Here is a 13,984-nt window from a genome sequence, read left to right as displayed (position 1 = left end):
ACAGTCAAATGACTGAAACAAGTAAAAGAGGAATAATAACACAAGAATTTGGAATATGAAAAGTGTAAAGGTTTTTCCTGTAATAATTGGGTGCCTTGGGAATTGTGAGCAAAGATAGAAACGAAATGGTTGAAGGGGGTTGGAATAGAATGCCCTGTGGAGCTCCATAAAAAATTTGCCTTTTAGGAACAGGAAAGATTATCAGAAGGGATTTAAGCACTTGATAGACTTTTGAAAGCTTGTGGATACCTAAGGTTACAGGTGGTAACCTGCTACCCACATAAATTTTACCTGGAATAAGAATGAACCTGAATCTAATCAATGATGATCCTTTTTTTCTATAGACACAAGACCTGAAATTTTGGGGTAAGGCATTAGTCGATTATATCAACCCTCATGCATAACTGGTACTTATTTCATCAACCCTGAAAGGATGAAAGGCAAAAATCAACCTCGGCAGAATTTGAACTCAGAATGTAAGGATGGACGAAATGTTGCTAAGCATTTTTCCCAGCATGCTAACCATTCAGCCAGCTCACTGCCTTAATAATAATAATAATAATAGTAATCCATTATATTATAGGGACAAGGCCTGAAATTTGTATGGGAAGGGATTAATTGATTACATTGACTGCAGTCAAACCTCATCAGAATTTGAACTGAAAACGTAAAGACACACGAAATGGGTTTTTGTATATCCAGCCATAGAAACCATTCCAAAACAGACAACTGAAGTCTGGTGCAGTGCTCCAGTTTGCCAGTTCCTATCAAACCGTCCAACCCATGTCAGCATGGAAAGCACACATTAAACAATGGTTAGGATCTTTATTATAAGTCTTCATGATTCAGCATGAGTTCTGCAGATACTTTGCTATTCTTGCCCAACCAGTTCTTGTTAGTGTCCATCCATTGTGTTCTTTGCCTGCCCCATGATCTTCTGCTGCTCATGTTTTCCAGACCTCTGCTTCATCGAATATGGCCTTAACAGATGAGCTTTTGTGTTTTCACAATGTTCAGGCATTGTTGTTGCCTTTCACTTATTTATTATAACAGCCATTCCTTTGTCTGATGATCTTCGTAACATTCTCCTAAACATCGACACTTCAATTGCTTGGATCATATTCTCTTCAAATTTATGAGAGTAGACATGCGAAACAGAAATTGGCTGAACTGAAATGAAACATTGTTAACCTTTCCTATGATATCAAGTCCCCTTTCTGCTGACAGTCAACACTAAATGGATCAACCTCCGAAGCCTGCTGCTGTTGATTCACAAATTGTGAAATGTTGTGTCAGATGCAGTTGGCTAAGTTGAAATAAGAAGAGTTGTGTTTCGAGAAACAGCAAAATAGTTGCCAAAGTCACATTCGAACTTTTGACCTATCTGTAATGCCAGAGGACTGAAGTAGCAATTCACAGGTTATGAGTTCAAATTTTGTGTGCAAGTGTTTCGTTTATGGAGCTGTTGGAAGTAGATACCAGCTCATTGCAGACTGGAACCTGACACTGGCTTTCTATTCTGAAGAGGCAGCTTCTTGGATACTTGCATCTTCACATTAGAGATGACCAGAGAAGCAACTGCCTGACAACATCCAAACTAGTTGAACTAAACTGAAAGTGGTGACGTCACTGCTTAATCAAAGCTGCAATAATGATTCAAGGAAACACAAATACTTTTTGGATCATTTTCTACGAGACAGGGGAGGTAACTCTAACTATTTACAAAAAAACCATATTTAACACCAAGTTTAATTAAAATTTTAAAAAATAAACGGGGTGAGGGAAATACCAATAAGATATCAATATTAACAGATGAAGTAAAATAATGATGAATGAGACTGGTTCAGTAATTAGAGATTTCAACACAAATGGTGAAGTTGGTGATGATTGCTGGAGTCAATAAGTCCTTTGGTTTTTAAAGCTGTTACACCGTTATAAAATGGACAAACATATTGCATTTATAAGTTTGTAAAATATGAAGAGAATATATTATGTGGGAGACGAGGCAAAAAGTCAAGTGTTTTACTTGAGCAAAAGTTAATTTTTCAATGTAAGTCGATAAAGTTTGTTTCTCTCTTTGAAACATTGGGTTCTTTAATTTTTACTCTAAATCAAGAGACTCCAGTCTCTTTCTTAATGAAATAGCTTCCTCTGATGTTTATATGGCCACACACAGTTTTCAACACCATCAGAATTGACAGCTCTATGTGTAAGGCCCAGGTAAGGTATTACAGACAAATTACCAATTCTTATGAGATGAAAATGGTAGCATTTCAATCAAAGAGGGATATTCATCACAAAACAAATAAAAGAACTTTCATTGAACAAAAAAAAATGCCATGTAGAGAAGAGTCTGGACGTTTGTCTCAAATGGTTGCTGTTTCAGGAGACAAAATCTCTAAGTTCAAAGTTAATTTTTTTTAGTAAACAATTTTGATGGATTACATTAAAAAAAAAAAAACAACCTTATTTTACAAGTGGAGTCTCAGAGAAATATAAGGGAATAAATGATGTCGAGTATATTGGTGATATTGATTTTACCATTCCTTGAGATAAAGATGGTAAAATCTACCTAAGAAAAATATGAGAAACAAAACACAATTTCTGAAATGGATTTTGTTCTGAGATTCTAACACTTCTGTTGGGTTTCTAGCAGCAAATTCCAAGATGTAGCATCTTGGCAGGTGCCACGTTAAAGGCACCCAGTCCACACTCTGTAAAGTGAGACAAAGAAACACACACACAATGACATGGCCATGTGGTACAATATTTACTTTCTAACCATGTGGTCTTGGGTTCAGCACAGAATGTGGCACCTTCAACAAGTATTTTGTTATAGCCACAGGTCAACCAAAGCCTTGGGAGTGAATTTGGTAGAGAGAAAATAAATGAAATCCATTGTATATATGTGTGTGTGTGTGTGTATCCTTGTTTTAACATCATGTGATGAATGTAATCAAACATCCCCATGATGCGGTGTTCGTTATCTTTATTCTGTGAAAAACTTGTCTGGCAAAGTAAGAGCATCCAGCCATAGAAAATCCATCCCAATATACTTCAACCGATCCATGAAGGAATGGAAATGTGGATGTTAAATGATTATGTATTTATTTTTCTCACTTCTGTACTCCTGTATTGGTTGAGGAAACTTGATACAAAATCATTTTTTACTTACATTTTTATCTTTCTCATCATTTTCCAAAATAGTTTCACTTTTTTCTGTTTCTTTCTTTTTATCTTCTTCACTTTTTTCATCTTTAGCATCTTCCTGTAACAAATTTACAAAAGCAAGGATGTAACTCCTCTCGGACTACAGTAGCCACCACATCTAAATGGGGATTAAATGTTAGCAAATTTATTGGGCCCATGCTGGTACCACATGTAAAGTACTGTTGCTGGTACCACATTAAAAGCACCCATTCTGGCGTTATGTTAAAAGGGTTGATGCTGGTCCCACATAAAAAGCACCCAGGCATTAGGAAGGGCATCCAACTGTAGAAACCAAGCTAAAACAGACAATTGGAGCCTTGTATGGCCCCTAGTCTTACCAACTCTCTTCAAAGTGTCCAACCCATTCCAGCATGGAAAACAGACGTTAAATGATGTTTTACATTTCACACAACAACCCTATTCTCCTCCATATTTGACTGAAACAGAAGAAGCTGAGAGAAGTAGGGGGCTGACAGAGTCCCTCCTCTCTAAAAAGTTTCTCCTCTTCTTCTGTGGAAAACCTTTTGTTCTCCAAAATTGAAGAAGGAATCTCGCAACAATGAGTGTGGCGTCCTTTTGTCGTTTCCACAGCAACTAAACTTAAAACCTGGAAACTTATTCTGAACGTTTTGTACAAAACTCCTCTTCACTCTTTGGAAGAGGTCAAAGTCCAATAATGTCATATCACCATGACCACCACCACCACCACCGTCGTCGTCGTCGTCGTCGTCGTCGTCATCATCATCTGCCATTGAATTAGTAAGCTCTGAGAAACAAGTTTCTTGTAAGAGTGTCACAACTATACAAAAGAACAAGTTGGAAAACTATTTTCATTGAGAGTAGAGAGGAGTAATGTTGCCAGGGATGCCTTCTGCATAAAGAAAATATAGTTAAGTGCTGCTAACATAATTCTACAAAGAAAAAAAGGATGTTGTAAGATCTAACAGATCTTAGAACAACTGAGAGAACATAATTTCAGTTTGTGAAAATAATTCATTGATTAAACAATTTAAAATTTCCCAAGAACACCTGACTTCTCTCTTTTGTCTCATATGATAGAATTGTCATTAACACTAATGATTTTTCATTACAGATTTGATTTTAGCTGGGAGTAAGGCCAGCAGAAAAATATAGTCCTAACTAAGATTTGAACTCAGGACTGCCAGTTAACAATACAATCAAATGAGGAAGCATCTACATGGTTGTTCAACCTGTTTGAAATAGCAGCCAAATCTCTCACAGGGAAGGATATATTGGATTGTGTAATGTTAGCTAAACTGTCTAGAATGATGGGATGGTTGTGGTTGGACTGTCTTTGATCAAGGCTGACCTAGCACTAAACAACAGTACAATGTACTGCTTTGATTTCCAATGGTCAGCTGTACCACCACTGTGGTACCTATTTACAATAGAGTGGACTGAGCCAACATTGTTAATTAAAAACACAATGTGGGGGGGGGGGGCTGATGAGAACCTGGAATCTTTTAGGTCAACACTCAACTATCAGTTGTGTAAGTCAACACCCCCACCTGTTGCCCTGCTGTCATTCATAAGTCAACAGCCATTATTTCACTCACCTTGCTGTCATTCATAAATCAACACCCCCACCACTCACATTACTGTCACTCATTAGTCAACACTCTATCACTCATCCACCTGTCACTCATAATTCAACATTCATCACTCACCCTGCTACTAATTTCATAGAGCAAAAATATAATACTTTACCTTTTCGCCATCCTTCTCTTTTTCCTTTTCCTCCTCCTCTTCCACCTCCTCCTCCTCCTCTTCAACAGAATCTAAAATATAAATATTAAAATCATCAACACTTTGTAATCAAAGCAAGTCTTTGATGTTGGTTCAATTCCCAAGAGTGACAGAGGAATCATGGGAATGCATTAATGGAATAAACTACCCATCATATTGGTCAGATGTTCAAATCCTATAACTGCCATTGATGTATCCCTCAAACAACCAACAAAACAACCTCTACATGATCCCTCAAACTGCTAGAAATAGCAGCTAAATCTCAGCCAGTTTCATGGGGATTTGGCTGTGATTTCGTTAAATAAGGAACATACACACTAGATAATGTAGCCCTGCAAATCCCTTATAAAAAATGTAATAGGCATGGTTGAATTGTCTTCAGTGAGAGGTCTGCTAGACCAGGGTTGACTAACAACTAAAAAACATCAGTTTGCCATTGTAGTAGTAAGATAAGTGAAACAGAGTTGCAGAAAGAGAAGAAGTCAAAGAAATATTGTTTTGGTAATTTTGAAGATGGAAAGTGAAATTGAAGCTAAATGATATTGCTGTTGTTGAGATATGATGCAATGTATATATATGTATATATATATATATATATATATATATATATATATATATATATATGTGTGTGTGTGTGTGTGTGTATATATATATGTATGTATGTATATATATGTGTGTGTGTATATATTGCACCTCCCACAACACAGACTAGTTATTAGTGACTTTAGACTTGAGGCCAGAAGGATGCCAAAAAGCAGACTAATCTGGAGAAGAAGGATTCGGAAGCTTAAGAACCCTTCACATGGTCAGAGGTTTAGGGATATCCTTACCGAGAAATTTAATACAATGGGATGTCAAGGCAAGATCGTCAGCAAAGTCAAGATCAGTTAAATGCTGTGCACAATGCCAACTGCTCTGGCAGGGTTTCAAAAGGAGTCCCTTTTCCTTCGTACCGTCTTGGGCAATGTGTAGAACATAGTTGAGAACAATGGTGAACAAGAAAGGAGTGAATGTGTCACCCTGCAGAACACCTGATTCAACTTCAAAGAAGTCAGTCTCTCCATCAGGAGATATAACTGTGGCAGTGGAGCTTGTGTACAGCGTTCTGATAGCATCAACAATCCTGGGAGGAATTCCATAGAGTGCAAGGATTTTAAACATAAGATCTCTGCTGATGGAATCAAATGCTTTGCAAAAGTCGACAAAACAGATTGTGGCGCTGTTGTTAAACTTTTTCATTTCTTTCAGTATGCGATGGATGGAGAGGATTTGAGCAGTTGTTGACCGGCCCCTTCTAAATCTTATGAAGAAGGGCATAGGTACAATTCTATTAAGCAGAAGTTTGTTATAAACTTTAGCTGCAATTGGGATCAGAGTAAGGCCTCTGTAGTTTGCTGCACTTGTTAGATCACCTTTTTGGGGGGTAGAGGGACAATTCCACCCTTCAACCAAGCAGATGGAGACAAATGATGTGCTTATGTGTCGTTGCAGAAACCTAATAAGGTTTCATGAAATATATCAAAAACCTCTTAGTTGAGAGAGAGAGAGAGAGAGAGAGTAGAACTGAGGGAAGTGGCCAGGCGAGAGGTTAGAGTGAAAAGAGGGACAGGTGTCTTACAACAGAGGAGATGTTTGGCTTCCCCAGTAGGAGAAGGACAGACAGACAGACAGACACATACAAACAATGAATACTGAAAGCCAGGTAATACAGGGAGGCTGCGAGGCCAACAAACACAAATAAAACAAGAATTGCAAAGTAGAAATATTCAAAGACTCTACTTAAGAACATCAGGATGTGGCCACCACTGCCCAAACTACCATTCAACCTCAACAACACCAATGTTTAACCAAAACAATTCATAATTCACCAGGTTTTGGATGATTCTGCTTCTTGCCAGATTTTCCCTTCACTTTTTCTTCCCCTTTTTCCTTCTCTTCATCACTTTTAATCTCTTTCTTCTTGCTTTCTTTCTTCTTCCTTGGAGATTCTTTCTTTTCTTCACTTTCTTTTTCTACGTTTTTACCTTCTTTACTTTCATCCTCTACATTTGAAATCACTTTCTTCTTCCCAAAAATATTTAAAATTCCTTTTTTACCTAAAACAATAAATCATAAACCAAGTATAAAATTTATGTCACCTTCAGAAACACCAATTCTAATCAATTCTTTAGAAAAATGCATCGATTTCATCATAAAGTTGGTCAAAATATTAAAAGTTGTGACTGAATTTTAGTTTTTGTCACTTTCCATCCAGGGTCTTGTCATAAACATTATTTCACTTCCATTTGGCAGGAATTGGATTAGATTCACCGAAGAAGCATCTTGATGTCACCAAGCATCGCCTGCTTCCAAGGAAAGTAATATTTCCTCATGGCCAGGCATGTTTTTCCGTAGAAGACTAGAAGTCAACAACAGTTAAGGCGATAGTACAAACACACACACACACCACCAGCATCATTTAATGTCCGTTTTTCCATGCTGGCATGGGTTGGACGATTTGACAGGAGCTGGCGAGGCTGGAGAGCTGAACCAGGTTCCACTGTCTGCTCTGGCATGGCTTCTGCAACTGGATGCCTTTCCTCCTGCCAACCACTTTACAGTGTGTGCTGGGTGCTTTGCATGTGGCACTGGCACAGGTGCCTTTTATGTGCCACTGGCACCAGCGGGGTCAGCAAGTGGAGTTGCAAGACAATGACCTCTTAGTTAAGAGGAGGAACAAAACCAAGGGAGGTGGTTGTGTGGCAGGCAGGAAGTTACTGGAGGGACAAAGATAGAAGAGATACTAGACCACCCCTGAAGAAGGAAGGCTGGTACATACACCTTCACTTAGCACAAATAACTCTAGAAAGTTAGTGGTTTGTCCTTTCTCAGTTATTAAATTCATAGGATTAAAAAAAAAAAATAGAAAAATTTACTTTTTTGTTTGTTTTTGTTATTCTTCTCTAAATCTTCCTCATTTTCTTTTTGCACTTCCTTCTCCTCCTCCTCCTCTTCCTCCTGCTGACCTTCAGTAAATTTCTCATCTTCCAGATCCCTTTTTTCATTTACTTCAACTCCTTTATTTCGTTTTTTGCCTTTTTGCTTTTTATCCTTTTTCTTTTTCTTCACTGAAGAATCTTTCTTGTCCTCTTCCACACCATTCTTGTCCCCTTCCACACCATTCTTGTTCTTCTGCCTTTTCCTCTCATATCCATCTTCACCATTTACCGATTCCTCTTCACTGCAGGAAATTTCTTGAATTTCATCTTCACTATCTTCTTTCTTACCTGAAAAAACACAAAAGGAACATTAACACTGAACTACATTTGGTCTATCTCTCGAAATAGATAAGGCCCTTCTTATCTGAAACACATCAAAGCACTGACGTCTGGCAACTGACTTGGTAGACACCCACAAAATTGTCCCCATCTTTACAACAACAACAACAACCTTGGACACCTTTTTGAAAGCTAGACATCAAAGACTTGTGGACATGCTTACAAAATCAGAAAACAACAGAACACCCATGACTTTTGGAAATGTTTTTTCACACTGAAGCATGGAATAAACTCCCTGCATCAGTTGCTAGCTGTCCAGACCCTACATCCTTCGAAACTTCCATTCACCAAAAGGACACCTGATTCCCCCTTCCCACTTTCTTTTTAAATGACTCGTTCACTGTTCACTTCTTCTGCTTTATTCTCTGCACTTTTGAATACTTTTTATGGTGTATTGTAGTACACCTAATATTACCCCTAACCCACAGCCAGACACAGGGTTCTTGTGAGAGGTAAATCCCTGAGCAGCTAACCAAAAGCTGAGCAAGGCGAACAGGAGGTAATTATTCTGACTTGTTCAATGACAGGTGTGAGGAACTAAACACCAGATCTCCTCCATTATACAAGACAGGACTGCCCAACACCCACCCACCCACTCCCTCTTCTTCTATGACATTATCAACCATTTTCCCAAACTGTGCTTTGCTATTTCACCTTCTAACCCTAACCCAAAATAATACAAGACACCAGTTCTAGAGCCATTGACCACCACAGAATATATTTGGCAGAATTGTTAGCAAATAATTACAGAGGCATCAAGCTGTTAGATCAGGTTATGAAAGTTACAGAGAGGGTCATAGCCCAACTAATTAGGGAGCGAATCAATTTAGATGAGATGCAGTTTGGGTTCGTGCCAGGTAAAAGCACTACTGATGCCTTATTTCTAGTGAGACAGTTGCAAGAGAAATACCTAGCCAAGGATAAACCTCTGTACCTGGCTTTCGTTGACATGGAGAAAGCCTTTGACAGGGTCCCCCGATCCCTTATCTGGTGGTCAATGAGGAAACTTGGGATAGAAGAATGGCTAGTGAGAGCTGTGCGAGCCATGTACAGAGATGCGGCCAGTAAGGTGAGGGTTGGAAATGAGTACAGCAATGAATTCCGGGTAGAGGTAGGGGTCCACCAAGGTTCCGTCCTCAGCCCCCTATTATTTACCATAGTCCTCCAGGCAATCACAGAGGAGTTCAAGACAGGTTGCCCCTGGGAGCTCCTCTATGCTGATGACCTTGCCCTAATTGCGGAGTCACTATCAGAACTAGAGGAGAAGTTTCAGGTGTGGAAGCAAGGTCTAGAATTGAAGGGCCTTAGAGTCAACCTAGCTAAAACCAAAATCCTAATAAGTAGGAAGGTAGATAAAACACAAACCCCTTCAGGTAGATGGCCCTGCTCAGTATGTAGAAAAGGAGTAGGTAGTAACTCTATAAGATGTACCCGGTGCAAGCTATGGACACATAAGAGGTGCAGCAACATCAAAGGCAGGTTAACTAGCAAGTTAGTTTTTGTTTGTGGCAGATGTTCAGGTGCAATAAAGACTGCAAACAAACAGGAAACAACTTCTATCTCATTCCAGGGTGAAAAACTAGAGGTAGTCGATAGCTTCCGCTATCTGGGCGACCAAGTTAGTAGTGGGGGTGGGTGCGCTGAAAGTGTAGCTGCTAGAATAAGAATAGCCTGGGCAAAGTTTAGAGAGCTCTTACCCCTGCTGGCGACAAAGGGACTCTCACTCAGAGTAAAAGGCAGACTGTATGACGCATGCGTACGAACAACCATGCTACATGGCAGTGAAACATGGGCTGTAACTGCTGAGGACATACGTAAGCTCGCAAGGAATGAAGCCAGTATGCTCCGTTGGATGTGTAATGTCAATGTGAATACCCGTCAGAGTGTAAGTATCTTGAGAGAAAAGCTGAACATTAGAAGCATCAGTTGTGGCGTGCAAGAGAGACGATTGCGCTGGTATGGACATGTGGTGAGAATGGAGGAGGATAGCTGCGTGAAAAAGTGCCACACCCTAACAGTTGAGGGAACCCGTGGAAGAGGTAGGCCCAGGAAGACCTGGGCTGAGGTGGTGAGGCAAGACCTTCGTACATTGGGCCTCACCGAGGCGATGACTACGGACCGAGACCTTTGGAAATGGGCTGTGCGTGAGAAGACCCGGCAAGCCAAGTAAGATCGTTGCCAGTGCCCCTGGACTGGTTCTTGTGCGGGTGGCACATGAGATGCACCATTTTGAGCGTGGCCGTTGCCAGTACCGCCTGACTGGCTCCTGTAGGATTTTCGAGCGAGATCGTTGCCAGTGCCCCTGGACTGGCTTGTGCGGGTGGCACATAAAAGACACCATTTCGAGCGTGGCCGTTTTCGTGCGGGTGACACGTAAAAGCACCCACTACACTCTCTGAGTGGTTGGCGTTAGGAAGGGCATCCAGCTGTAGAAACTCTGCCAAATCAGACTGGAGCCTGGTGTTGCCATCCGGTTTCACCAGTCCTCAGTCAAATCGTCCAACCCATGCTAGCATGGAAAGCGGACGTTAAACGATGATGATGATGATGATGATGTTAGCATACTGGACGGAATGCTTAGAGGTATTTCATCTGTCTTCATGTTCTGAGTCCAAATTCTGACACGGTTGACTTTGCCTTTCATCCTTTCGGGGTCGATAAATTAAGTACCAGTGAAACACTGGGGTTGATATAATCAACTAGTCCCATCCCCACAAATTTCAGGCCTTGTGCTTTTAGTAGAAAGGATTATTATTATTAATAATAATAATAATAATAAAATATAAAACCTTCACAGAAATATTCCAACCTTTTTCTTCGATGCTTTCTTTTGAATTTAGATATTTTGGTTCTTCTTTATTTTTACTCTGTAGATTGATTTCAAGCTTCATTGGAATGGGAGCATCTTTCTGATATTCTTCATTTTCTATTCGGTCCTGGAATGAGTTATTAAAATAACAATATTGAAATATTTAGAGAAATATTTTGAGAAATAATTAGAGAATATTCTTTTCTAGTTTGATAACAATCATCAAATTCTTTAAAACAACCAAAAAGAGACAGAAAAGATGCTTTTTGTCAATTAAAAATGAGTTTTTAATTAGATGACAACTGCAACAGTGACATTTTTAATAAGACTGGAATTAGGAAAGGCATTCAATTGTAGGAACCATGCCAAGACATTGCAGCATCATGCAGCCCTCAAATCCAGGCAAAGCGACTGTCAAAATGACGAGGATTATGACTATAAAACACACACACACAAACATGGCACATGGCACATAGCTCAGTGGTTAGAGCATCAGGCTCACAATCGTGGAACTCCAAAGTTTCTATCAAGGCAACCCAATGCAACAAGGGCAATCTCAGAATTATGGAATCCCTCCTTATAAACAAATTGAAACCAGCTGTTAACAGCAGGAAACAACAACACGAAGCAGACTAGATGCTATAGCAACAGCAGTCTGCACATGTCACCTTCTGTACAACAAACTTTTTCCAATCACTGCTTTTCCGAATCTCCTGAAGAAGGGGTCTTTACCTCAAAATATAGAAATACAAGGTAAAAAGCACCATCCGAATGTGGTCGATGCCAGTGTCACATGACTGGGTCCCATGCTGGTGGCACGTAAAAAGCACCCACTATACTCTCAAACTGGTTGGCATTAGGAAGGGCGTCCATCTGTAGAAACTTTGCTAGATCAGATTGAGTCTGGTGCAGCCTCTGGCTCACCAGTCCTCAGTCAAACCATCCAACCCATGCCAGCATAGAAAGCAGACGTTAAACAATGATGATGATGATATATATATACATATAAATATGTATGTATGTATGTATTTGGCCGGGCTAGTTGCAGTTCTATTTTCTGGGTACTTAAAGAATTTCTCTGGAGATATAGCCTCGTTTTGAAAAACTCTCCCATATAAGTCTTGTATTCACCTGTGTTGGTCATCTGGACTTTGACTCTGAAGACTATGCCTTTGGTTAGACAATTCCTTCTTAAAGGACAGCAACTTTGGTCTTTGAAATTGCATTTTGGGTTATCTCTTTCTGCGGCACCGTCACTTTTGTTTAGAATCTTTGTGTTATGCTAGTTTATTAAAGAGGTGAAGTTTTTTACAGCAAGAATAGCTAACCTTAAGCAGTCTTCTATTGAAGACTCTATGGTATTTGTGGTTGGCTGGAAAATGCCTGGAAACTAAATTTAAAAATTCTTTACCTACATTAGTTCTAACAGTAGCGCTGAAGGACAGATTGAACCACAGAACCTTTATACACACACACTTACACAGTGATTAAAACATTAATCATCAATCTTTAGGAGTAAAGAATGAATGAAATCTCAACATTCATTATTCGCAATAACGTGATTAATTAAAAAAAAAGTCAAAGTTGGAAATCTTTACCAAAGTGACTCCATTTGACAGAGGAACCTTCTGTGAATGTTCAGTTGGAAGATCTTGTTTGTTAATGGTGAATTCTTTCTCCAATATTTCTTCAGTGCTGTTGAGTGACACAACATCTGGAAGAAGTTCTTTTACTGAATCGTTTTCTTTTTGTGCAACAATCTTAAGAGAATCAGAGGTTAAAAAGTTTGGTTTTAATTCAGTAATTAAGCAATTCTGCAGCTCATTAGCTTGTACAATTGTGATGAAAAACAAGCTTACTAAAACAACATGTGAGACAACTGGTATTGATCACTATGACAGATTATTGATTTTTAATCAATAATATGGTAGTTCCACAAACCTGTCTCTCTGCAGATAACGAAATTGGGGGGGGGGGATTTGGAAAGAATTTCATTGGATATACTTGTTGATGGAGGACTGAACAATACACACACACACTCCATCACCTGGGTCCTTGGATTATTACCTGCATTCAAAACACTTCATCAACCAAAAGGCGGTGAAAGTTTTAGTGGAGGAGTTCTTCTCTTCAAAAGAAACCAAAGCTTCAAATGGTGCCACACGATGGCCTCGGAATGCTCCACTGCTTTTGTTGTAACTTGACAAAAAAAGCAAATAACTTACCAAAACATTGCAAAACACAATATTATTTCTAAATATTATTTAGTCTTACGCTGTGTGGTTTAACACCTGCCTCAATTCTCTTACCTGGTCCTTTGCTGGCTTTTGTTGAGTTCAATCCCTGCAGGTTCCTGGTTCCACTTCCCACTGCACCCCACACACTGACCTCAAACTGAACATCAACTGGGGTGGGATGGGGACAGGGGGAAGTAGGGATCAATTATGTCACCTGACTGGCAAGAGGGACCCTTAAATGTCCAGACTCTTCTGCCCCATGCCCTATTAAATACACACACACACACACAATGGATCCATAAAGGATGAAGGCATATCAATGTGAAACCTGCCAATAACTGGCTGCACAGAATGATGCAGAGCAGACAGTGGTGAAGTAACGCACTATCCAAGCCCCATAGGGCCTCAATGGAATATGCTCCCTGTTGTTAGGTAATCTGCAACCCCAAGTGTATCTTTTATGCCACGTCAGAGGGAACCTCTGACGTGGCATAAAAGAAGAAGAAGAAAAGACGAATGAGTCTTCCCTGTTGCTACAAGTGTTTCGTTTGGAGATTTTAATCAACATAAGAATAATACAATTATTTAGATTATGCAAATTTCTTAAATATTGATATTCATCATCATTATCGTTTAACGTCCGT

At 39.5% G+C, this 13,984-nt stretch overlaps 1 protein-coding gene across 8 annotated transcripts in view; it reads right to left on the bottom strand.

Moving 5' to 3' along the window:
* LOC106879913 (X-linked retinitis pigmentosa GTPase regulator) overlaps nucleotides 1-13,984 on the bottom strand; it is a 57,768-nt gene that overhangs the window by 3,254 nt on the left and 40,530 nt on the right. For 7 of the 8 annotated variants that reach the window (XM_052965824.2, XM_089348283.1, XM_014929662.3 and 4 more), the window contains 6 exons: nucleotides 12,702-12,863; nucleotides 11,104-11,230; nucleotides 7,893-8,243; nucleotides 6,846-7,073; nucleotides 4,939-5,009; nucleotides 3,176-3,268 (listed from right to left, as the gene is read on the bottom strand). In XM_052965824.2, the coding sequence (XP_052821784.1) occupies nucleotides 3,176-3,268; nucleotides 4,939-5,009; nucleotides 6,846-7,073; nucleotides 7,893-8,243; nucleotides 11,104-11,230; nucleotides 12,702-12,863 (1,032 nt within the window). The remainder of the gene's footprint in view (nucleotides 1-3,175; nucleotides 3,269-4,938; nucleotides 5,010-6,845; nucleotides 7,074-7,892; nucleotides 8,244-11,103; nucleotides 11,231-12,701; nucleotides 12,864-13,984) is intronic. The other variant, XM_052965826.2, reaches the window with a different exon arrangement.

The sequence above is a fragment of the Octopus bimaculoides genome, chromosome 2 (genome assembly GCF_046866305.1).
Source record: "Octopus bimaculoides isolate indiv1 chromosome 2, ASM4686630v1, whole genome shotgun sequence".
NCBI classification, from domain to species: domain Eukaryota; kingdom Metazoa; phylum Mollusca; class Cephalopoda; order Octopoda; family Octopodidae; genus Octopus; species Octopus bimaculoides.
Note: the sequence above shows the minus strand (reverse complement) of the source record. Positions and strands in the feature narration are given on the sequence as shown.